Here is a 26,120-nt window from a genome sequence, read left to right as displayed (position 1 = left end):
ATAGAAGTAAACAGATGACAGCACGTCATCCTGTGAGTAAAAGATTAAAAACACTGCTTCAGCTATCTAGGGACTGTAGTACGAGTGCAGGGCCTGTTTGAATCCATCAAGATCAGGTTGCAAGACGACATGTGAAGGAAGGCTATTCCATATCACCATTGTATAAGGGAAAAAAGTAAACTTGAAATAATTGGCAGAGGTATGGTAGGGGATGCATATGGCGAGTCATTCTCATGGGGCGCTCAAGGTATTACAGTAGGACTTCAACTAGATGGTTAACAATTTTATAATGTTTCAGTTTTTCTATCTTATTTCTAGTAATGTTTAAGACAGTACAGTAGAATCCCACTAAGGGCCGTAACTCTAGTGTTACTTGGGCAATTTGACTGAAACTTGACGTGCCACATTTCCCTATAGTGGTGAACATGTATATGAAGTTTTATTTAAATATTCCAATCCACTTCCTAGATATGGCGATGGACGTAAGGAGCCAAAAGTATATCCCACCAACTTCGAATCAGAATCCATGTGACCTTGACCTTTTTACCTTGTGGGCCTTAAACAACTGATGACGGGCATTTTCCTTTTTAATGTTGATAGCACTTCCCAAGCTTTTTCTGGTTATTGAACTAAACTTTCAAGGCCACTGTGACCATTAATTTTGACATACTGACCACAAAGATAATAAAAAGGAATCATTTACAGACTTGATGGAGGTTGGCATGCAGCTTTATGGCAAAATGTTCATGACTTAATGATAGAAAACCAATTTTATCTCTATGTCACTGCGACCTTGACATTAACATTCAACCCAACAAAAAAACAATAGCAGCTGCTACGTTCCTCCTAAATGTTACTTCATTCTATTAAGTTTGAAAGTTTAAGCTGTTACTGTGTCCGACATTACAGTTCATAAAAGCTTAAAATCCCGAAAAACTAGCACCATTATATAGTTACTGACGCTGTGTCTACTGGATATGGTGCGAGGTTCACCAAAATTGACTGTGGAGAAAATCACATCATATCAAGTGGATCTATTAAAGGGCTAAATATTACTTCCTACTGGTGAATATCACTTAGTATCCAATGCCTCAAAAGTCAGTAGTTGTATAATGTATATTATTTAACATGGATGGCAAGCTCATTGACAGATGGCCAAAGACCCTGAGAATTAAAAATTATGGAAATTTCAAATAAAAGACGAGTTACAGTAATGGTAAGCTGCATTTAATGTTGCAAAATTAATAAAAAAACTTAAACAAGCAAAAAAGCTCTTGTGCAACAAATTAGGTACCCAGTAACAGATACTTGCTTGTACTTATATTTACCTCCAGGTACAGTCCTTTAAAGAAGTGTGCCAAGCTAGGGAGCTACCAGTACCATTTTTCACTTCTTTGGTATTGCACGGAAATTTATCAAACCCCAGACCTTCTGCACTCAATGTAGACATTTTACCACTGAGCTAGTGAGACTATTTCATTTATAATGAAGAAAGAAAAAGATTACAGTTTTCTGAGTTTATTTTATTTTGTCAACATATAAAAAAATGAAGTGATTTCTGACATCAACAAAAACAAAAATGACGTATGAGCCATGCCATGAGAAAACCAACATAGTGCATTGCGACCAGCATGGATCCAGAACAGCCTGTGCATCCGCGCAGTCTGGTCAGGATCCATGCTGTTCGCTAACAGTTTCTCTAATTGCAATACGCTTTGAATGCGAACAGCATCGATCCTGACCAGACTGCGCGAATGCGCAGGCTGGTCTGGATCCATGCTGGTCGCATATGCACTATGTTGGTTTTCTCATGGTGCAGCTCATTATGAATTTAAAATGATTCCTCAAAGTGACACCTGTCTACATTAAAATGATCAAAATAATACACAAAATGGCAATTTTGGCAGTTTTATGTTTTCATGCCTCTCAAAATAACCTGTGCTGGCTGAAAAATAGTTGTTGGGACATTTTCTAGAACTGCCACCATGACATGTGACATGATAATGTAAAGTCAGATATGTCAAGCTGAAAGTTCCCTTTACTGCAAAGTCAAAAACACATGTGAGGGACTTATTTTCGTGGATTTTCCAGTTGTGTCAATTCACTATATTATATCTCAACAAATTGCTTCTTATTTCATCTTTATACTTTGAAACCCATCAATTTAAGCCCCCATGAAATAGCCATACTGACGAAAACCACAAAACTTTACGTCAATGAAATTTAATAATTTCGGTAAATCTTAAAATGAAACTGGTTATTGTGGTACTTTTTTAAACATAATTATATTTTTGTTGAGTCTGGTCACATTATACACAATTTAGTTCACACTGCTTTTGTTGGTGGAGGAAGACCCCAGGTGCCCCTCCAGTCATGATTTTAGACAGGGCACCAGGGTAAAACAGACAAAATGATAATAGTTCTTTCACAAGTATTTTCGCGGTTTCGGACAGTAAATGAATAAATGAATTAAGCGGAAATAAATCCCTCACAAAAATTTCTGATTTCACAGCAGATTTAGGTTGTGGATTTTTCACTTTATAAGTTTATGTGAAAATCTGCTGAATTTTCATTTGGAAAACACGGTCAAAAAGTGGTCTAAGTTGCTCGCCTAAGGAGGGGAGCACATGGTTATACTGCAAATAATATTAGCCTGATTAAATCCCCTGTACTTTGAGAAAAGTGGATTTTTAAAAGCGTTTCTTAATCTCTTATGTATAATGTAAAACTTTCCCCAGTGGCAGTCCAAAATTTGGCCAAAGTGACCTTTATTAAATAAAACTTGGTAGAAGACCACTAGCCAATGCTAAATGCAACAGTTCTTTTAAATTATCTTGTGCCTAGTCTTAGCAATTTTGAAAACAAAAAGATTAATTGAAATTTTCCTTATGTAAAACATTGAGCCAAGTGACAGCCTCATATTTAAAGGATCCCAATGAGCTATACCTTCAATAAACTTAAAAAAATTTCATACAAAGGTTCCTCCTTAGAAAAATTGTTATTTTTCACACAAGATTTTGTATCTATTACATAATGGACATGTAGTTCATACACATATCTGCTTCCCTGCTGCCCTAGTATTTCCATCACAGAGTAAATGTTATCATTCACAATGAGATCATGATGAGTCATCGCTATTATCAGAATCTGTCCTTTGTTGTAGAAGTTTCGTATCTACTATATACGGAAGTTCATATATCATATTGTTTGAGCTGCTTCCCTCCCCCCTTTCAGCCAGCACATCGTCGAGTCATCTCCGCATAACAACTGCAGATTTCAATTTTGTTTTGCCGGACAGTTTTTTACGTAACTTTTCACGCATCTCTTCTTGTTTTTGTTCCTCATTAGATTTCCAGTTCTTTAATATTTTTTCCCTGAGTTCTTGTTCTTGTCTTTTTAACTGTTCTTTTTTCTTTTTTATTGCCTCTTTTTTCTTCCTTAATTCTTCTTCCTTCTTCTGTTTTTCGAGATCAACTTGACGTTTCCTTTCTTCCTCTAGTTCTTTCTCCTTTCTCTCTAAATCTTCTTTTACCTTTATAACCTATAAAAGACAAAGACATTTAGTTGATAAAATTTCGTTTGTTTCTATTTTTGGATATCAAGTCACTGTGATATAATTTGGTCATGTGGTAATTTCACAACCTTAAAGGGCAAGGAATGTCTGTAAATTGAAAGCAATCCTCAAGCCTTCCATAACGCTGAAAGAATTTTAGAATCAGACCACTATTGAAAAAGATATGGCAGTTTGAAATTTAAGAAAATGGCTGATCATGGAGGCAGCCATGTTAGTGTGTTTATGACGTCATTTACACACTGCTGAATTCTTTATCTAGAAAATAACCTTTTAAATAGATTAATTTTCATATGTTTCTTGAGTGTAAGATATAAAACATGGTAATTTCTTTCATTATAGCTGGGAAAAGTAGAGAAATTATTTTACAAAATTAAGTAAATGCAGTTCCAATATGTATCTAGAAATTTTACAAATCTGCCATTTTGTTTTTTGTTGCCATGGAAACAAATTGGCTGCCATTTTGATAAAAAATTTAAATGCTCATAATTTTCTCATTTTTACGCCGATTTTGAAAATTCTTTCACTTCTTAAAATGTTTTAAGAAATCCTAGCAGACAGATTTAACATAAGGACAACATTGCCTTTCCCTTTAATAGTGGAAGAAGACCCTTTCTGACATTACTGCAGGCAGAGGCAGGCACTGGATAGACCAGTGGCCTCCCTCAAGGCAGCTGGATGGCTTCCTGACATCATGACCCAAGCACAACACCTTACCTTTATGATTTTGAACAGTTCATACTTTGGTCTACAGTTCACAACACTTTACCTTTATAATTTTGTACAGTTTATACTTTGGTCTACAACACTTCATAACACCTTACCTTTGTAAGTTTGAGTTCATACTTAAGTCTACAACACTTCATAACACCTTTATACTTTCAAACAGTTAATACTTTTGTCTAAAACAGTACACCTTATCTTCAAACCTTCTAACAGTTCATCTTTTAGTCTACAAAATTAACAACACCTTACCTTTGTATGTTCGAACATTTCAAATTTTAGTCTACAAACCATCCTACCTTTGCACAATCAAACAATTCATACATTGGTCAATAATAGTTCATAACACCTTACCTTTACACGTTCGAACAGTTCAGTCAGCAGTCTCAACGATTCCAACTTCCGCTGAGTCAGCATGAATTTCCGCTCTTCCAGTGCTATTTTCAGCTGCATCTTTCTTTCTTCTTCTCTCTTCTTTTCCTCCAGATGTTTCTGCTTCCGTTTTTCCTCTCGTTCTTTCTGCCTTTCCTCACGTCTCTGCAATTTCTCCTGCCTTTTCCTATCTCTTTCCATCTCTTCCTCATCCTTGAGACGCCTACAAAAGTACATTTGAGCCGCGCCATGAGAAAACCAACATAGTAGCTTTGCAAACAGCTGGATCCAGACCAGCCTGCACATCCGCTCTGTCTGGTCAGGATCTATGCTGTTCGCTAACGGTTTCTCTAATATCAATAGGCTTTGACAGCGAACAGCATGGATCCTGACCAGAATGCATGAATGCGCACCGCCACTATGTTGGTTTTCCCATGGTGCAGCTCATTTATACATTGCTACATTCAGGGATATTTAGAAATTCTAACAAAATCTGTTACATCATATCTTCGCCTTTGGTTAAATCAAAGAAATGAGAAACAACAAAATCATACCTGGCCAGGGATTTTTTGGTTGCTAAATTACATGTATATATCAAAATGATTAATTTATCAAAAGCCTAGATATTTATTACCAGTAAGTCTGAAGAAAGTGTCTCTTATGACAAATGAGACCCTTTTTTGTTATCGTGAAATTAGGCCATCACCTCTGTGAATATGGCTTTCTTCTGGAGAATATCTCAACAATACGAATCGGATAAACACCATGTGTATAGTGAGTCTTATGCCCTCGAGATGTAAATCTGCAGATGTTCAACCTCTTTGTATCGTTTTTGATATGTTAAAACATGCCATGAAGGTTCTGCTCATATTTTTTCTTCAATACTGTTAATCAACAATAGCTGTCCAAAGGACAGTGCACAAATTTATTCTACAACTTCCAAGTAAAGCAAGTGGAATAAGTCTTACAAAACTGAGCTTTTTTTACAATTTATTCCATTTAAATTTCGTAACGGCAATAACAACTTGTGTGCAAAACTTCAACCAAATTTTCCAAGCCAGCCAAGGCCAATTATTTGTATTAATTTAAAACAAAAGTTCTAACTTGGCAATGTTAGTGTATTTGATGATAGGGATGTATTGTGAGAAGTTCCACACTTTAACCAAACTTTTAAATTCAACAAAAGGTATTAAATCTAAGCAAAATTTATCTAACAAGGTTCTTTCAGTAGGGCTGATGACTGGGAAGCACTTTATGAAGTTAACCATCAATACATATAGTTGTTACTGAAATAAAACTTGGTGGTTTTAACTAGATTTTAAGTCAAAAATAGGACATAAAAAATAAATTCTTTTGTGACTTGGTAATTTTGGTAGGTTTATTAGTGAAGTTTCAGTCAAATACACAGTGTTATTTTAAAGGATGCAGCTTGACAGTTGCTCTCAAAACTTAACAAGTACTTAATGTATGTTTGTATTTAACAATAGATCAAGACTTCAAAAATAGTTATCTTTTCTTGAAAGATTAATTTTCTCCTTCCCATTTTTTTTCATGAAGGTCTTAATGGTACATTGAAATAGTGATTATATTGTCGATATTTGTCACTTGAAATATCGATCCATTAAAGCCAAAGTACACAATGTATTTGGTCAAACAAGCCTTATGTATAAAATCTAAATTCATATCATATACTCACTTTTCTTCTGCTACCTTTCTATCTTCTTCTTCCCTCTCTCTCCTCACTCGTTCTTCTCTTTCCTTCTCTAGTTGTTCCAGTCTTTCTCTATCTAATCTTCTTTTTCTTATTGCTTTGTCTGTCAAATGCTTTGTCTTATCAAAATCTACCTGAATAGACAAGAATAAGAAATTGCATAATCAACTGTATAACATTGGAATAAACAAAGAGAGAACATCATCTTCCTCCCCTATCAAAATTCATGTAAAATCTATGAGGACTGCTGCCAACAATAAATTTTACTATGAAAGGTAAATCTGTGTGTGCAGATTTTTAAATGATACAGATACCAAATATGGCCATTAAGAAAATGGTAAAACAATTCAAGAACTTGGTGCTATAGTATAATGACCATTTTTCAGAGAGTAGGGTCACCATCTAGTCTCTCCTTGCAAATATTAGTACTGAAAATCAAATATATGAGCCGTGCCATGAGAAAACCAACATAGTGGGTTTGCGACCAGCATGGATCCAGACCAGCCTGCGCATCCGCGCAGTCTGGTCAGGATCCATGCTGTCCGCTTTTAAAGCCTACTGGAATTAGAGAAATTGTTAGCGAACAGCATGGATCCTGACCAGACTGCGCAGGCTGGTCTGGATCCATGCTGGTCGCAAACCCACTATGTTGGTTTTCTCATGGTGCGGCTCATATAGGAATCTATACAATTACTGAAGTTTATGATAAGTTATCAATATCTAAATTTTATGCAAACAGTTAACAATTAAGTAATTATGACAACAGCATAACAAAACTACAGATTGCTTTTGAAAGAAGTGCATGTCTCCCTTTATGAAACCACTGCAGTTCAACTTCAAGTGAAAGGTGAGTGAAGTTGCATTTTGCAACACATCTAATTATGGAAAATATTTGTACAAAATTATCTGTAAATCCTTCTGGGAGAAATGATCCGAAATATCAACACTGCCTGTTTGTCCTTTGACTCTGACCTTGAACTTACTTGACTGAAATGTGTGTCCTGCAAGTCATCTCAAAGTTAAGATATTTAACCCTTATCATGCTGGACATTACTAAATCTGCCTTTGCGACCACTGTAGATCATGAACAGCCTGCACATCCGTGCAGTCTGATCATGATCTGCACTGTTCGCCATTCAGTCAGTATCTTTTAGGTAAGCACCCCTTTTGACAGGTAATGGTACTGTCCAAATTGAAAGATGGACAAGTTCATTATAGAAATTCAGCAGGGTAAGGGTTAATTTTCCATTAATTGACATTCTACCTACCTTTATATTTGCTACAGCACATTTTTCATCTTCATCCATGTACAGAAGCTTCATTCCTCTGAATCTATCCATAGCTTTTACAAAACCTATATATTCTTTAAATTGTATATAAGCATCAAACACAAGATCTTGACCGAATGTGAATGTTTGAATTGCCCCTGATTTTATAAGTCCTGACATTTCTTTACGATATGGATCTAACATTGGAATATCCACACAGCGAATCTCACCGAACTGATTAAACACACGTTTCAACACGTCCTCACTCGGTTTATCTTTCTCTTTGCTATGTTTTGATGCAAACCATCGAGTTGGAATATCCCTAATATGTAACGTGTCCGGTCTTTCTCCAGGTTTCATTTCATTCATGTTTTTCGCGTCTCTAAAATACGAATCCCAGTCATGTCTGCACGGAAACTGAATTTTAGCTTCACCAGCTTTCACTTTTAATTGTTCGTGAAATCCACTGAGTTTTATTGACTTTCCCTCCAACCGTTGCATTATAGTGATGACCAGATCTTTATTTTCTGCTTCACCTTCAAATCGTATAAACTCCATCGTGCTTTTGATTATTTTTAATGACGTGAATGAATGGGGTTTTATCATGGCCTTGATACGCTCCATTACCTCCCAATTTGAAATCGACTTTCCCGCCTCTTTCAACGGTGGCAGTTGCACACAAACATTGACACGAGCTATAGGTTTTAAGTACAGTCCAAAAGTCTCATACAGTTCTATAGCATCGCTAGAGTCTGTACAGATGCTAGCACCAGCTGTTGCCATGGTTACCACTGAAAATAAATGTAATCAAATTATCTCTATGATAGCTTGGACTTATTATCAAAAGAACATTGGCATGTAAGCGGACAGTGGTCTAATGGCAAAACACCGGAGCTGTCAATGCAGTGGACCTGAGTTCTCTGCCTGGGAACTGGAATTATTTAGATGTTTTTCATGGTATTTCTCACACGTAACAGTACTGGATATAACACCTTGGAGCCTGGAAGTTGTGCTCTAGGCTACATCCGGCACATTCAAGAACCAAGCTGTTTATTAAAACAAAACAAAAATTAGATATGTGTCCATAGGACACTGGTGTCCACACTTCTTGTTACTGTACAATGTCATGGTTTCATGACACTGACTAGGTCAAATATTTTTAAGATATGCAGCACAACTAAACATGCTACATAACTATCGATTATCCTCTAATGTTTTATGATTCTAAGGTGAATAATTTTTGAAATACATTGGATGCAAACTTGTATACCCTTTATGCATACTTTTGACAAACTCAAAGGTGATAATGATTAAACCCTAAACTGACCATCAGAAATGAGAGTGAAATCTCAAACAAAACCCAGGTGTACTACATCACATGCTGAATGATATTCCTTTGATGTTCATAACCTAAAGTAAAACACTTTTAAGATATATGCCTGCCACACAAACTTTTTGGCCTTAAATACTTTGAAATTTTATCTTTGTCAAAGGCCGTAACTCTGGTCTTGACTAGTCAAACTAATTTGACATGATCCTAGGAAATACTGAAATGATTTTTTCATATGGGCAATATCTCCAAAGACCAAAATAGTGGAGGAAAATTCCGCTGAAATTTTCATCGTTGCCGACGCTTTACATGCTATAGGTTTAAACGATGATTATGTTATAAATTGGCCACAAATTCAAATAAAACTTACATGTATCGAAAGGGGATTCAATTCCTCACTGATCTGTGTAAAATCTGTGTAAAAATTATCAAATAATTTCCAAAGTTACGAATTTTCTGGTGATTTAAACCGATGTATGTACTGTAAAACATTTACCATGTGTACACAGCCTACGCGCAAGTGATAAAACCAATAACTTTACATGACTGTGTACTGTGATTTATCTTCCATTTTTTTGATCTTGAAGTTTTGATGTTTAGATTGCCCCGTCTGACACAAATATAAAACAAACTAATCGTCAAATTCAAGGGGTTTTTTTTACCAGGAGGGGAAGGGGCCCAGGCCTGTGATTTGGGGAAAAAACAGCTCGGTATCTGGGCAAAGGGGAATAAAAAACCTGATGTAAAGTCAAATTTGGGGGGAAACTGCATGATTTAGAAGAAATTTTTAGAGGGGAAGGGGCCTATTAAGGACCCCTATTATGTACCTGATGTACCTCCTTTTGGAATCTTCAGTCATCAGTCTCTTGTGCCCCCCTCCCACTTCGTATCCAGCCCCTAGTTCTGGGATGTACCATATACTTAGTGTCTCCCATAAAATCGTCCAATCTTAACTTAAATGTATTTAAAGATGGCACTTAAACTATTCTGGCTGGCTCAGGTGAGCTAAAATAGAATTTTTAATTAGTTTACAGAAATAATGCACACACCTGAAAAACATTTAATATTTTGATGGTACTTACATGTAATATGATTGTGTGTTATACTATTTCAATGTTTTATTTCTCATTTGACAATGTCTAAACATTTCCTGTCAAAATAATCGGTTATATACACTGCGGAATTCCTGGGATCTAATCCTACAACATAAATATACAATGTATCTAATAGGTATTAATATTATCTAAAAGGCACATTTGGTAATTTTAAAGCAGTTTTACTTTACTCAGTTATCCTAATATTAAAATTTTTCCAAACCTATATCACATTTAAAAAGAGAAGATCAACACAATCCCGTTTTCGTCATTCTACTACATGTTATACATAGTATCTTTAATAATTATCTCTAAAAGGGATAAATAAATACACCACTTTTCAAAGAAGGCAGTGGCTAGAGAACCGAAACTGGTTCCCTGGACAGCAAACTTATTCGTCCAGAACCGGTTCTCTAGCCAAAGTACCATGCATAGGCTATGAAACCGGAATTTTATTTCTATGCATAAAGCTGCCGAAATTCACTTTGTTTCTTTTGGTAAGTATTATGCATATTATTATCTCAGTTTTACCATGCCCTTGAATTTATCTGCATTTACTGTCTCTCCAAAAGTGTACTTGCTGCATACCGTGTCTGCCATATTGGAATGAATTAGTAAGAATGAATGCGTGAAACTACCTTACCATTTTTAAATGTTATTTGCTTTAAACATGACTTTGTACTATGTTTAAATTATTTAAATGTAAAATTTTCTTGTCTTGTATTTGTTTACTGATGTACATAATAATTTAACTGCCATCAAATCTTCCAGCAGATTCTTTGATAATTATATACTGGTTTGTAACACCTCGGCATTTGACATGCATCTGTTTTTCTTTTATTGGATTAAAGTGAAAAAAACATGTGATCGATACTAAGTTATCAATACCAATTAACAGAAATTACTTGATTTGTTTTAATTGGCTCTTTTATTGTATTGTATGTTTTTAGTTTAAATTTCAAGCTTATTTCAGCTTGCTCCGATGCCGACAATGATACTTACCAAAAGAAACAAAGTGAAATTTGGCAGCTTTAAGCATAGAAATAAAATTCCAGTTCCCTAAGCACGTAGACAAGCTTACTGTCGCTGAGTGGCTGCTTTTTAATTCCTGACATTTGCAGCCACCGCGACGTTAGTATGTGTCAGATTAATTCGACTACCTAATTCGATTACCAGAGAACTAGACAAGCTTACTGTCGCCGAGTGGCTGCTTTTTAATTTCTGACTTTTGCAGCCACCGCTACAGTTTGACCGTCACAATATAACAATATAAAACTAACTGTATACGTCGAATTAGTTCGACTAACAGAGAACTGGTTCCAGATGAATAAGTTTGCTGTCTATGGAACCGCTTCTGGTTCTCTAGCCACTGCCTTCAAAGAAATTAACATCTTTTAATCTACTAGTACTATGCATATCATAGATTGGCCCATGGGGTCGAAATGTCCAAGGAGTTGGGGTTGAAAATTTTGCCTTGGGGTCGAATAAATTATTTGTCTTTTGAGGTCGGAGGGCAAGAACTTCGTGTAAGACTACACCAAATTTAAGCTTACCCTATATATGTTTCATCCCCATCCCCAACTTCACTATGTAGATACTTTAAATTATCTGGACTTAAATATATATTTATATATTCCTTTCACTATAAATTATTTCAATCTTTAACATTGTATATTGTTTAAATTATATGGTGTATTATACATTCATATTTTACATGAATATCTTTGTATCTCCTGGATTTAGGTCCCCACGTCCCCACGTCCCCAGATCTTCAATTTAGGCTAAACATGAGTGAACTTTATATTTAATTTTATTTTTAGTAACAGTTCCTGTATCTCTGTATTTAAGGTCCCCAGGTCCCCAAGTCCCCATCAAAGTAAAATGTTTCTGTCTGTTTTCTCAGCTGCCCAATATACCACTCTCAGGTATTTGTATTCAATAGTGTAATCCCCAGTACTGATACTTTGACATTATGACTTTTCTTTGTTATTACATGTTGTTGTATGTAAATTAATGTATTTATTATATATATATTATAATATATATATATCTTAAATAATACATTAATTTACATCAAATTTACATATATATATAGTCATGTACTTGAATATCTGCAACATTTACTACAAAGGTTATTATTAGGAAAAATAGTAAGATATTAAGCAAAATCAAAATTTATATCAACAAAAATATTAATATAATGATAATTTATAAATCATAATATATGTAACATATTACATAATTATATTTGTTTTACTTCCCTGCAAAGGAAAAACATGCATTATTACCAGTTTTTATATCTTTTTGATCAAATTGTTCTAGAAATAGAATAGTAATAACTGTTCTGGATTTTACTGAAACATATTAAAAGCAACACACACAAAAAAAAAACAGATTGAAAAAATAGATAGATAGAAAAATAACACAGATAGTTTTGTTTGTAAAACGTTCCATTAAAATGATATAAATTCAGTAGTAATGTTTTAACAATATATATAACACATGATGACTTGACCTAAAATATTTTCTTAAAGTTTTTTTTGATTGTATAATAGATGTATGAGATACAGAAGATTGTAGTAAGGTTGATTGTTCTATAAAGATATAAATAAAATGATGCCCTAAAACTATAAAAATAATTATAGAACAGCCAGCAAAGTCCATTTAACTAGAATTGTTTTGACATTCTGATTTATTACTAAGCCACTAGTCTCTATGCGGTTGTACATTACAATTATTTGCTAATTTCATTTCAAGATGGAGGACTCATGGATTAGATTGCAGGATATCTTTCTTTCATATGTAGGGTTTTGTAAAATGGTCATTAGTTCTAGTCCACTTAAAAACGAAAATTTAAAGAAAACATTCAAAAGAAGTAAAAAAAAATATTCATTTTAATAAATTATTGTACATTTGTATAGAAAAGTATAAATTCACCTTTTTCATAACAGAATTTTAGTGTACAATTTGTTTTGTGTGTTTGATGACTAAGCTTTTGTTGTCTTATGATTATCATTTTATCACAGTCACCAGTGTTCCTGGAATGTGTATGACTGCTTATTAAATTTTGCTCCCCACAAGTAACTGACAACTTCCCAAAATCAATCAACAGTGTAGAATGAAGACAAACCAAAAACTGCACCCCCTTGAATCATAGCTCTGCTCTGTACCTACTGGTTGTGCAAGATTGAAGATATATGCCTAACTTGATAAAATATACATTTGTGTTACGTATGAAGGGTTTCTACCATATTTTAGAGCTAGTTTTAAAGATATCCTTTACTTATGAAATAGTTGACTTTACTCACAGAAATAGTTCACCAATTTCATTAAACGAATTTAACTCGGCTAAATATATAAACTAAGAGTGTTTTGTAGAGCTACATAAATTTTACATTTAAATGTTATGTTTAGCAGTCATATCTTATATGCTTTTGTTATTTCATAGAAAAACTTAAGAAACTGCAACACCTTCTTTCGACGTGTCATTACGGTCTGTTTTTAAAGGTCCATTACTAAGGGAAAGTGAGTTGGCAATTTGTTCATAGCCAGTGCATAGACTTCTGCAAGACACTAAATAATGAAGAGTGGCAGGTCAAAATTTACAGAAGGTCTTTGGAACTCAAAGAAAATGTATGTGTATTATGTTGAAATTTCAATGAATCGACAGAATGACCCCCAGGTCTTTTAACTTTCTTCATACTTCATAGAAAATAATTGTACATATACTGCGATTTATTTCGAATTTTCTACATACCAACTTTCATTTTCCAATAAATGAAATAGTTTCTGTGCTTTTTAAAAGAAATTAAAATGTTCACTTTCCTTAGTATTGGACCTTTAACATGACAGATACACTAAGTGATATGCAAACATTTGATGGTACTGTAATATACAGAAATGTTTTTATATTCTGGCTATTCTATATTTTTCAAAAAGCAGAATACATGCACTATTATCTATCCAGCTTCTTTATAGAAAAAGAAATGTATCAAATCTGAAATTCATCTTGCAATTTGTTATAAGGAATGTGTAGAAAACACTTATTGAACAGAACTGCATGGTTCTAATAATATTATTGTAAAAACTGAAAGATGATTTTAAACTGAAGTGTATGTATAATGCAAAAAGTGTGACAGATAGCCATCAGATAAAACTAAATAAATGTTCAAATTCAGGTATAGAACACAGACACTTTTAGTTAGTAAGCTCTGCACTTCACCTACACCCCTGCGGGCTCCATGCCATTATTGGACGATCTGTGTATGAAAAGAATTACCTTGATCATGAGAGGCGACTAATAGGTTCAGAACACTTGATTTTGCTTTAACTCTGGGATTCAAGTTGGTATAAAAGTTTTGATTCCATATCTTTTGATTTTATTTTGGTGTAAATAGATGTGAAGCAAAACATTTCTGTCATCCCTCTATGGCGCAATATTAAACTTGTAATGTGTTGGTGTGCAGTAAACAAAAATCAGATCATATCAAAATTCGCCTCGATAGCCTTAAGTGGTAGAGCTTCCACTTAGAGTGCGGGAGGTTGTGGGTTCGATCCCCGGCTGCGTAATACCACAGACGTGAAAAATGGTACCAGGAGCTCCCTTCCTTCAGGCGCTCAGCATGAAAAGGGAAATGGCCTCTTCTCTCATACCCATGTGGCGATGTATCCCATCAGGAATGAGGTGTCGAGAGTGATTAATATAAGTTGTAGAACTTCCTTCACAATCAACCTAAAATAATGTATAAACTAAATTCGCCCTGCTCATTTTGAATTGGATAATCTTATAGTAGAAAGTACAATTTTTAAAATATGCTGAAGTTGTGACAAAGAAATTATGCTTATTTCGTTTTAAAATGCTGACAGTTAGCCAGGGCAGAGAAGAGGGTTGGGTCAGGACACTGTGAGCATTATCCTCAAGTACTTTTCATCCATTTTTTTATATTACGCAACACTTCAAATGCATCTCTGCAGGTAAACGTGAAATTTTGGTTTAGTACCTCTTGCACAGGTGGTAGTAGCTTACCTAGGATACAGTATGGGTCCATGAGCCATATACACTTACATATTTACAAAATGTTATGTTTTTCTAAGGAAAGAAATGCCAAAAAGTCATTTTGAAATTTTGCCCCTGTGACAATGAGCAATGAGAAAGGTAGATATGACATTTTGACATGTTCTTGCTTCCAGGTCTGTATTTTTATGCCCCCGAAGGGAGGCATATAGTTTTTGAAACCGTCTGTCAGTCTGTCGGTCTGTCAGTCTGTCCGCAATTTTCGTGTCCGGTCCATATCTTTGTCATCGATGGATGGATTTTCAAATAACTTGGCATGAATGTAAACCACAGTAGACGACAAGTCGAGCGCAAGACCCAGGTCCGTAGCTCAAAGGTCAAGGTCACACTTAGACGTTAAAGGTCATTTTTCATGATAGTGCATTCGTGTCCGATCCATATCTTTGTCATCCATGGATTGATTTTCAAATAACTTGGCATGAATGTGTACCACAGTAAGACGACATGTTGCGCGCAAGACCCAGGTCCGTAGCTCAAAGGTCAAGGTCACACTTAGACATTAAAGGTCATTTTTCATGATAGTGCATTCGTGTCCGGTCCATATCTTTGTCATCCATGGATGGATTTTCAAATAGCTTAGCATGAATGTGTACCACAGTAAGACGACGTGTTCGCGCGCAAGACCAGGTCCGTAGCTCAAAGGTCAAGGTCACACTTAGACGTTAAAGGTCATATTTCATGATAGTGCATTGACGGGCGTGTCCGGTCCATATCTTTGTCATTCATGCATGGATTTTAAAATTATTGGGCATGAATGTGTACCACAGTAGACGACGTGTCGCGTGCAAGACCAAGGTCCGTAGGTCAAAGGTCCTAAACTCTAACATCGGCCATAACTATTCATTCAAAGTGCCATCGGGGCATGTGTCATCCTATGGAGACAGCTCTTGTCTTTTTTAAAAAACTTATCTTTTACAAATTGTTGGCCGTCTTTTGGGCAAGTGAATACTCTATCAGAAAAATCTTACTTCAAAGCCAAGTTGCAAACCGTTTATGCACGGTGGGCAAGCAACGGCATAAAACGGTAGTGTTTTCTCTATCCGAATAAATCCCACACATTTTTAGTACCAAAGTCTACCCCTAAACACACAAAGCACACCTTGCCAGTTTAAAATAGTGTTATAACTCTTCATAACAGGCTAAATGCAAACTAACACAAGACCGAAATCAAATTGTTTCTCAAAATGATTTTTGTCATTTTTTTTCTCAGACTAGAATGTGTCTGTAGGACACAGGATGTGTCCCCCACTGGTACATTTGTCACAGATAAGGGGCAATAATTCAAATGTTTGCAGTCTTAATGGGGTATAGCCTCAACAAACATTTTATGAAAATGATTCATTATTCTAGGCCCTATACCTTTTGAGCTATGAGCATCACAAACAAAAAAATCACTATTTTGGCTATTTCAAGGACAATAACTCTGTAATAAGAGCTAAGATTCTCAAGAAGAATGCCAAATGTACAAGGTCACATCATGTTAAAGACTCCAGCAAGGTTTCTGAATTTACATGTAATACTTTTTGAGCTAGCACATAATTAGGTCAAAAAAAGTGCATTTTTTTATTATTTCAGGGCCATAACTTTAAAATAGGGGATGGAGCCAGCCAAAAATTTAGAGGTGTGCAAGTGTATATCATGATAAAGACTTATGCAAGTTTTCAACCATTTATATTAAATACGTTTTGAGCTAGGTGCGTCGCAAGGTAAAAATGTACATTTTTGACTATTTCAGGGGCCATAACTCTAAATATAGGGGGCGGACCTAACTGAAAAATAGGAGGTGCGTACGTTCGTATCCTGATTAAGACTCTGCAAGTTTCATGAATCTATATCAAATACTTTTTGAGCTAGGCATGTCACAAGGTGAAAATGTGCATTTTTGACTATTTCAGGGGCCATAACTCTGAAAATAGGGGGCGGACCAAATGAAAATAGGAGATGCGCAAGTTCATAACATGATTAAGACTCATGCAGGGTTTCATGAATCTATATCAAATACTGTTTGAGCTAGGCGTGTCACAAGGTCAAAATGTGCATTTTTGACTATTTCATAACTCTGAAAATAGGGGGACGGAGCCAGACAGAAATAGGAGGTGCGCAAGTTCATATCATGAGAAAGACTCATGCAAGGTTTCATCAATTTATATCAAATACTTTCGAGCTAGGCGCGTCATGAACTTCGGACGCACGGATGCGCGGACAAGACCAAATCTATATGCCCCACCACTCATGGAGGGTGGGGGGGGGGGGGGGGGCACAAAAATATAATTGTAATAAATTTAAGTTGAATTTGGCTAACAGTTCTTTAAGTTCTTCAGAAGTTCTTGAATGTTCAAGAACTTAATACTAGTTCTAGAAAATCTTTTACAGGGGAAAAACCATAACCCTGTAGTTCCTGAATCACAATTTCAATCATTATCTGAATTTCATTTTCAAGTTCATGAATTTCTTAAATTATTTAATGGATTTTGAAATGTTCATGAACTACATTTACAAGTTCATGAAATGAAAGTAATATTCTTGAACTTGAGAGTCCATGAATTTAAGTAAGTGAACTTTTCCTTGTACTTTTTTATACTTCATGAAATAATTCATGAATTCTTACAAATTCATAAATAAATTCATGAAGTTCATGAACCTATTTCACAGGGGCGGTATTTATTTCTATCTTATGAAATACTTTCTACTGTTTGATTAACGCAATGGAGGAGCTTTTTTACATACGGTATTTGAAAGACTAGACAACAGGTATGATATTTGAAGTTGAAGTTCCATAAGACTTAAAAAGTTATGTTGAAAACAGATGACACAGCTGTACAAAACCGATGTTATGCATAATTACATTATCAGAAAGCACTACTTTCAATACTGCACATGAACTTTTACAGCTAGTGTCATAAAGGGAGGTAATAAAAAACAATAGATTTAATAAAACATTCTAGTTTGCTCATCAGTATTAAACCTTTGATAAATTTTAGAGAAAACAATTATGGTACAAATTGGATTTTACACAAAATTGATATATTTTTATGTTCGTAGCAGAAAAAAGTGTCAACCACATTTAAACAAAAGCATTATGGGCTTTTAAACATCTTTCAAAATATAGTCCTCTCATTCACAAAACATCTTTTTGGTGGAGGATATATATGCACTGAATTTGCTTGTTTTTACATGATTTTATGTATTTTTTTCTCTATATTTCCCTTTTTTCTAGTAAGTTCACTTCTTTCAAGACTTATTATTGTTGTTTTGTATAAAAGTGGAAAATTTTCATTTTATAAGTTATTTCTTGCTGTTCAAAGTGAATTTACCTCTGAGAGTTAGACATCATTAAAATTACTGAGTTACATGCGGTAAATGTTCTCTATTTGCCTTCATTCTTTAGAATACAGTCATATTGTGGAAGAATGCAGGTAAGTTTTACTTCTGCCCAGGGTTTATTTTGATGAGGGAGCAAAATTCAAAACAGACCCACAGGATTCGACCTAAATTTTTCAATGGTGGTGTTAGAATTCTGTGTCATTAAATCTGTTTACTTGAGGACCCTAGAAAAAAGATATTTACAGTTTTATTTTGTGTTTTATAATTGTTAATAATAGTTTGATGTTTCTTTTAGTAAATTAATGCTGTAATGAATTCTCTGCAAACGTTTTAGATAGTGGCCATCACATTGAAAATTGTCTCTATTTGAGCTTGAGGAAATACCATAACTATACAAAATTCCAAAAACGACACAGTAAAAGTTGTTTAAAATTTGCAACACAATGCGAAACATGGTCAACTTTAAGATATACCAAACAATTGCCATTTTTTAACATTACTATTAGGGGTCCATAATCAAATCGAATCATGTTAGAATTAACAAATAGTCAAGGCATTCGAGTGGTTTATCGTTGAGTTCAGAGTTCAGATGCGTGGAGATTGAACGAGGGCGTTAGCGTGAGTGGTTAAATACTGAAGCATACTGAACGATGAACCGTGGTAAATTAGATGATAAATCACAAGAAGGCATTGATTGTTTTCATTCTGACATGCTCATTGACATATTTTAATAAATGTAATGCTGGACTTCATTTACCATAGGAGCAATGTATCGGACGTCATGCGGCAATATCACGTCATAATTGAGTCATTATGCTCTCTTAACCGGTCCGTGCGTCAACCGTTGTTTATCGCAGAATATACTGAGCTTGATTTCCGACTTTGTTTAACTTGAAATCAAATCGGGCCATGTTAGAAAAGTGTTTTCAGTATTAGTGTGTTTTTAGTTAGTTGTCAGTTTTAATGCCAGATTACTGTATTTATGTTTAGTGGCAAGCTGGCAATCAGTTGAAAAAAACCCTGAAATACACTGGGATACAATGGTAAAACACTGACAAACAAACTGGATTTACACTGTCAATGTACACAATTTAGTAATGGTTGTTCTTTGTTGTGTGTGTATATGTATCTCGTATGTATGTATGTATGTATGTATGTAGTATGTTTGTATGTATGTATGTAGTATTTATGTCATGTATGTAGGTATGTATGTATGTATTGTATGTATGTATGTATGTATGTATGTATAGTTTTGTTCAGTTCCCTGAATGAGCTGTTAGTTTTTTACATATTTTTCGTAATTGTACGTAACTGTACTTGATTCTGTGTGGAGCGGACTGTTTACTGATGCTGGTTGCAATAATCCTGCCTTAATCCAATTATTTAATTTGGTCTATATACCAATAAAAGAAATTGTTCTTTGTTTCATATAAAATTCAGCTACTTCAGAACAATATTGTTACAGTTTCTAGATTTTCACTCCGTCGTAGACCTATATATATAGATATCCATACATTTGCTTCAAGAAAACGAAAAGAAAAAGGAGTGTTGAATGAATCAAGAATGCAGTGAAATGCAAGTCAACTGAAGTCAGGAACCTCATATTGTCTCATTTCAGAAAGTCACATAAACACCTACTTTCGTTTTCAAGTAACAAGTCGAAAAACATGCGAATATTAGCATGAAAAATGTCCTATTTTATGTACAATTCATTCTACGAGTGAAATAATCCACATCTGGGCCCCGATTTACGTGCAAATGCGCGAAAAATAGAAAAATTAGAATCTATTTATTAGGGACTTCTTTCATACACCATGGAAGCACATTTTTGACCGAATTACTGCATAACCTATAAACAATAAAAAAATTAAATCAAATTGCATTTTTAAATACATGATATACATATTATTGTTTTTACAGTATAAATTAATATAGAAGTTAAATGAAGTTAAATCCCGATGTTTGCAGCAATAAAAATTGAAAATCTGATTCAAGTCAGGTATTGAAAAATTGAAAGTTGTAATGTCATCCTAGTATGAAATTGCCAGAAATCTGTTAAGAATTCTTGTATAAACATTTAGCAATCTAATTTGATAAATGGCCATTTAGAACAATGGTTAACTGCCATTAGAGATCACTGACATGATATAAACCTTTAATCACCCATGTCCCACAGGGACAATCTATTTACCCAAATTACTTCTTGCACACTGCCATTTCCTTCTAAGCAGTTTGGTTGTTTTTCTTTTTTTTTTTCTTTTTTCATCAAACAGCTTTTGTTCTGGACTGCAGTTTTAATGAGTGTGTTAAAGCAAAATTTTAAAAAACACCATCAAAACTTAGACCAATCAATAATGTAAAATGTAAATGCTATTTTTTATACTGTTCATTTTTATTCTCGCATTTGTAGAAATAGGTGAAAGATGCAAGAACTTTATCATCAATAGTCTTGTACTTTTTGAATTAAAAATTTACATTATTTCAAAGAACCTGTGAACAGGCAACAGGGTCTGGGTCTTAACTGCGGTATGATACAGGAATAAGAAACAAAACAGCACTTTTTGTAAGATTAATGTCATTTTTTTCTCTGTTTTAGAAATTACGGTTACAAAAAGGCACATAGCTGGGCCTACGCATTACGCACGCTTATTTTTTCAATTTCAGAAGTTTTTTAAAAAAATGCAATGAAAAGTCTAAGCGGGGTTAGGACTTATTAAGACTATTGTGCAAAAATATCAAATCATAGTAATCCTATAGAGTTTGAGATATACAAATTTTAGTGTTATAATTGTAATATGAAATTATGTCTAAATATGTACAATATTTGTATCAGATCTGTAAGACTGTAATCAATAATCATTATTCATCAATAGTAAATTAATGAAAAATGTATACTGAATTAACCTAGGTCACATGCAGAAATAAGGTAAATGTTGAGATGTTTTGTATTTTTCAGTTATAAATATCTATAATCATGATAGTGTAGGCAAAATGATTTTTTCGTAAGTTGATCTTTTGATTATTAATTTATTTTGATGATTTATGGAAATTTTATGGAAGATATAAGTTATATTTTTCTAAAGCTGTGGTAAAAAAAAAATTCCTAACAGGAAACAACTTCCACTATAACCGAGCTAAATAAAAATAAACAACAAGGTCCCTCAACACAACAAAAAATGAAAATGTTGCAGGCTTTGGTTTGATTGAGCCTGTTCATGGACGGTAGAGAAAATTCATGCTAATATCTATGCTGCGTATGCACTCTAAAACAATACAAAAATGTATGTTCAGCTTACTTTCGTTACAAATAAATCTAGAATACCTATACTCAATAAAAGAACAAAACAATGTTTTATGTCATATAAAATGTGTTTGGGTATGCAAGTATCAGTATAGACTAGCTCCTAGGCTATGATATTCCTTTTACATTTTTATGATTGAATGTAATGAACTGAGCCAGTCTAGATCCAATGTCCAGTATCATTGTCTGATAATATTACAATCAGTTCTCTGTGAAAATATCTAAAATAGACTGGCTTTTGTCTCTGTGAAATTGAATTCGACAAATATATGTTTATTATCAGTCTGTAGTGACTGGTCTAGTTATCAGTTCTATAGAAAATAACGCAAGAGTAAAATTGTCTTATTTAATAAACTTTAACTAAACTTAATGGACCGTACTGTAGCTTCTAAATGATATTCCTATCATATCAATCCTTGATTAACTAGTTAAAAAAAAACAACAAAAAAACTTTATTTATCACTAAAACAAAAAAGAATATATATACATTTTACTAGAAAACAGAATGGTTCCATTTTGTGAAAGACTGACAATATTTATGAGAAAAACTTGAGCGACCCGTGTTTTCGAAAAAGAACTGGAAAGCCAGATGCCTGACAAGATATGCAATTTTCAATACAGAATGTTTATTCAAATGCTATCCGTTTGGGACGTTGTTGTTGTTGTTTTGGATTTTAACACTGTTTTTTTTTTAACAGTATTCAGATTTGTAACGGCGGACAGTTAACCTAACCAGTGTTTTTAGATTATGTACCAGTACAAACATGTTTCTCGTAAGTATTAAACTGTCAACTTCCCCACATGAATTAGAGGTGGAGGATGAATGAGACACATGTTGTTTTTTTTTCATCACGGAGAACATACTTCGCACCTGAGGATTGAACTTATGACCCTGCAACTCGTGATATCCCTATTGAGCTAAGAAGGCAGGTGATCCATTGAAACGGGAGTCGGAAATATATCCTATGTAGTTTAATTTCCCCGTTTTTGAAACAGTACCCTGATCTATCACTCGAAAATTATTACCCGTATTTTGAAAACAATGGCAATTAAACTGTTGCCACCATCAACATGTTACATGTTTTACATACAATTTTTTAAATATATATCTTAATATATAGTAATAATAAGTTAATAGTGTGTGTGATATATATAGTAGCTGTTTCAGTCTCCATAATTTTCTAATAGAATGGTTTTGCATATGATTTTAGGTCCTATAAATTGTAAATATGAATTGTATTTCAAAATGAGAGCTAAATAGAGTATATATAATTATGTACTTACTCGGTCACTTACTTAACACACGTACATTCATGTAATCACACAGTCTCTAACTTAACACCCAATACATGTATTTATGTACTACTTGGTCACTTACTCAACATCTGTATACTCATAAACTCCCTCATTCACTTACTCAACATAGGTACGCAACACTTTACATGTTCCATGTACTCACTCATCAGTTACCAGTTACTCAACATTCGTGCATTCAGTACTCACTCAACACCCGTACATATCTTATGTACTTACTCAGTCACTTACTCAACATCTGTACACTCCTGATCCCACTCGGTCACTTACTCATTTTCGTACAATTATGTACTTAATCGGTCAGTTACTCAACTTCGTGCATTCATGTACTCACTCAACATCTATACATGTATTCATGTACTCAACTTGGTCAGTTAATACAGCAGTACATGTGTTATGTACTTGCTTATTCAGTTGCACCACATTTTATATTCATGTACTCTCTTGCTCATTTGATATGCAACTCTCAGCTTTTAGCTTGTTTCACTTGAACAGAGATTTTATTCATACTAGTTTTATATAAAGCACATTGAATATTGTTATTGTCTCTTGTAGTTCTAGTAAGAGCGGTCATTTACAAACAATTGTTTTGTGCTGTATGTAAATTTATATGTTTGTAAATGAATGAGACGTAAATAAACTATAAAACTGTTAGCAGTCGAACTAATCTGACGCATACAGTTTGTTTTATATTAATTGTAACGGTCAACTGTAATATAAAAAAAAATATTGACCAGTGATTTATATAAGGACTCTTGTTTTAATGAATGTTATTTACCATAATTTTATCATTTGATCAGAGTCAAATTTTCAGTCATTTGCTGCTTTGAAATTGTTAACCGTTGGCAATTTTATTTGTACAAACCAGGAACTTGAAAGCTTAAAAACTATACGCTTTTGACCTAACACCACTGTTTCTATTTTTTCGTGTTTTGTCACAGTTGTACTGGAAGAAGGAAATATGATGGTTTCTAGATGAATCAAACTCTATGATTGCATACTTACATTAGACCCCTTAATTGTCATATAAACACCGAGACTAGTACTGTATTCTAGAGATAAAAGAAGTATACAATTCATGATTCAGAACTAATTATAAGATGAGGTTTGAGTACACTGTCAGATAAAGGTCTCGAACCCAAACCCAGAGATAGGTGGATGAACGTTTTTGCCTATGCACTGCGGCTTGGTGATGATTTATTTATTTATTTACATTTTGGTCACAGCATAATTAACAAATGTATATATTGCATTGTTTTTCGATAGATATATCCCTATTTAATAGGTTCAGGCACCGAAAATTAACCGAATCATACAGAGTATTTATGAGTGCTAGGTCAATACTTGCGGAGAATATATTGGTGCATTATATTTGTTTTATTGCATATGTAGACAAAACTTTCAAAGATTCTAAATTAAACAATTGTTGATAAATAATGACAGGACATTAATATGCAAGTCAGTATAGTTTATTATTGAACTTATATGCTTTCAATGAAATTTAATACACTTTATTGAATATATATATCTGACAAATTCTAAAACTGTAAAAATCAGGAGATATAATTGTATGCTACTTCACAGAGAACTTAAGGAAAATTGAAAGTCTTGCAGTTCTTCATAGTTTTCTGCTGCTGGGGACTGGGGACATGGGGACCCCATTTACATGAAATACAGGAAAAACTGTCAGTAACAGTCAGAGAGAGAGTTATAAATAGCATGCTTCTGGGGACCTGGGGACCCTGATTTGCAAGGTATACAGAAAATTTGTTCTAGAAGTATTTGTAATAGTACCTAATATATCAAAAAGTAAATTATATACTAACTATACTAAATAAATAGAAATTAAAAGTGAACTTAGATGATCAGATCTGAGGACCTGGGGACATGGGGACCCTATATTGCAAGGTATATAGAAATACTCCATAAGTGGATCTATTTATAACAGTGATTAGTATATCTACTTAAAAATATCTCATATACTAACTATAGTTATTTACATACATTAAATATATGAACATCAAAACTAAGTTGGGGATGGGGATGAAACATATATAGGGTAAGCTTAAATTTGGTGTGGTCTTACACGAAGTTCTAGCCGGTCGGAGTGTCTTGGGGTCGAAATGTCTTGCTAGAGTATTTTTAAGGATTTTTAGTATACAAAACGAAACATACATTTCAAAACTCCTAGAACAATTTAAAATTCATATCACAAACGTTCATTTGTTGTTGTTGTTGTTGTTTTACCGGACGATGACGAAAACGACGCAAATGAAAATCGTATATTGTTGTCATCTACTCAGTTATTAGACTCTATCTGTATCTGTATCTGTAGAATACTGGGCTAGACTTCACTAAATGAATATATTGCCCAGGGGGGACGGTACTACGCCTACTCGCACTGGGAGCCTCTTTGCCCAAAGAGCTCTCCCTTAAATGTCTCTAAGGATGTTGCTGTAGTGCACTTCTCACTAAGATTATTCCAATCTAAGATAGTCCGTGGTATAAATGAATATTTAAACGTGTCAGATTTGCAGCTATATACTATGATTTTGTTTGAGGTATATGATCTAGTTTTGCCTTTATTCTTTGTGATATGTATTTCGGCAGGAATTGCTATCAGGTCATTAACAATCTTGTACATGAGTATAAGTCGTTGTTCTCTTCTGCGTTCGTGTAGAGGTTTCCAGTCTAGATTTTTGATCATATCAGTAACACTTGAGGTTCTGCTGTAGTTATTATAAACAAAACGAGCAGCTCTACGCTGTACTGATTCAAGTCTATCAATGTCTTTTTGGTGGTAAGGGTCAAAAACGGTACAGCTGTATTCTAGAACAGAGCGAATTAGTGAAGTGTAGGCAGTTTCTTTGAGAGTCTTAGAACAATGTTTGAGATTGCGACGAAGAAATCCTAGTGTTGAAGTAGCCCGGTTTGTGATTTTGTTGATATGTGCTGACCACTTAAGGTTTTCACTGATTAGCAGTCCAAGATATGGATTTTCACTAACTTGTTCTAGAAGGTGGTTGTCCAATGAGTAT

At 34.1% G+C, this 26,120-nt stretch overlaps 1 protein-coding gene across 2 annotated transcripts; it reads right to left on the bottom strand.

The window, feature by feature from the left end:
- Nucleotides 1–1,502: 1,502 nt before the first annotated feature.
- LOC123557590 (A-kinase anchor protein 17A-like) lies at nucleotides 1,503–25,340 on the bottom strand. 2 transcript variants are annotated; one of them, XM_053543912.1, is made up of 6 exons: nucleotides 25,258–25,325; nucleotides 10,058–10,174; nucleotides 7,646–8,436; nucleotides 6,363–6,511; nucleotides 4,649–4,889; nucleotides 1,503–3,541 (listed from the first exon to the last, which is right to left on the bottom strand). In XM_053543912.1, exons 3-6 carry the CDS (start codon nucleotides 8,426–8,428, stop codon nucleotides 3,251–3,253), a joined length of 1,464 nt encoding a protein of 487 aa, XP_053399887.1. In that variant the 5' UTR covers nucleotides 8,429–8,436; nucleotides 10,058–10,174; nucleotides 25,258–25,325; the 3' UTR covers nucleotides 1,503–3,250. The 2 variants fall into 2 exon arrangements, with proteins under 2 accessions (XP_053399887.1, XP_053399888.1); XM_053543913.1 differs by lacking the exon at nucleotides 10,058–10,174 and having other exon boundaries at nucleotides 25,258–25,340.
- Nucleotides 25,341–26,120: the final 780 nt, after the last annotated feature.

Source organism: Mercenaria mercenaria, chromosome 5, assembly GCF_021730395.1.
Source record: "Mercenaria mercenaria strain notata chromosome 5, MADL_Memer_1, whole genome shotgun sequence".
Lineage (NCBI taxonomy): Eukaryota > Metazoa > Mollusca > Bivalvia > Venerida > Veneridae > Mercenaria > Mercenaria mercenaria.
The sequence above is the reverse complement of the archived record's forward strand: the minus strand, read 5'-3'. Positions and strand labels throughout refer to the sequence as shown.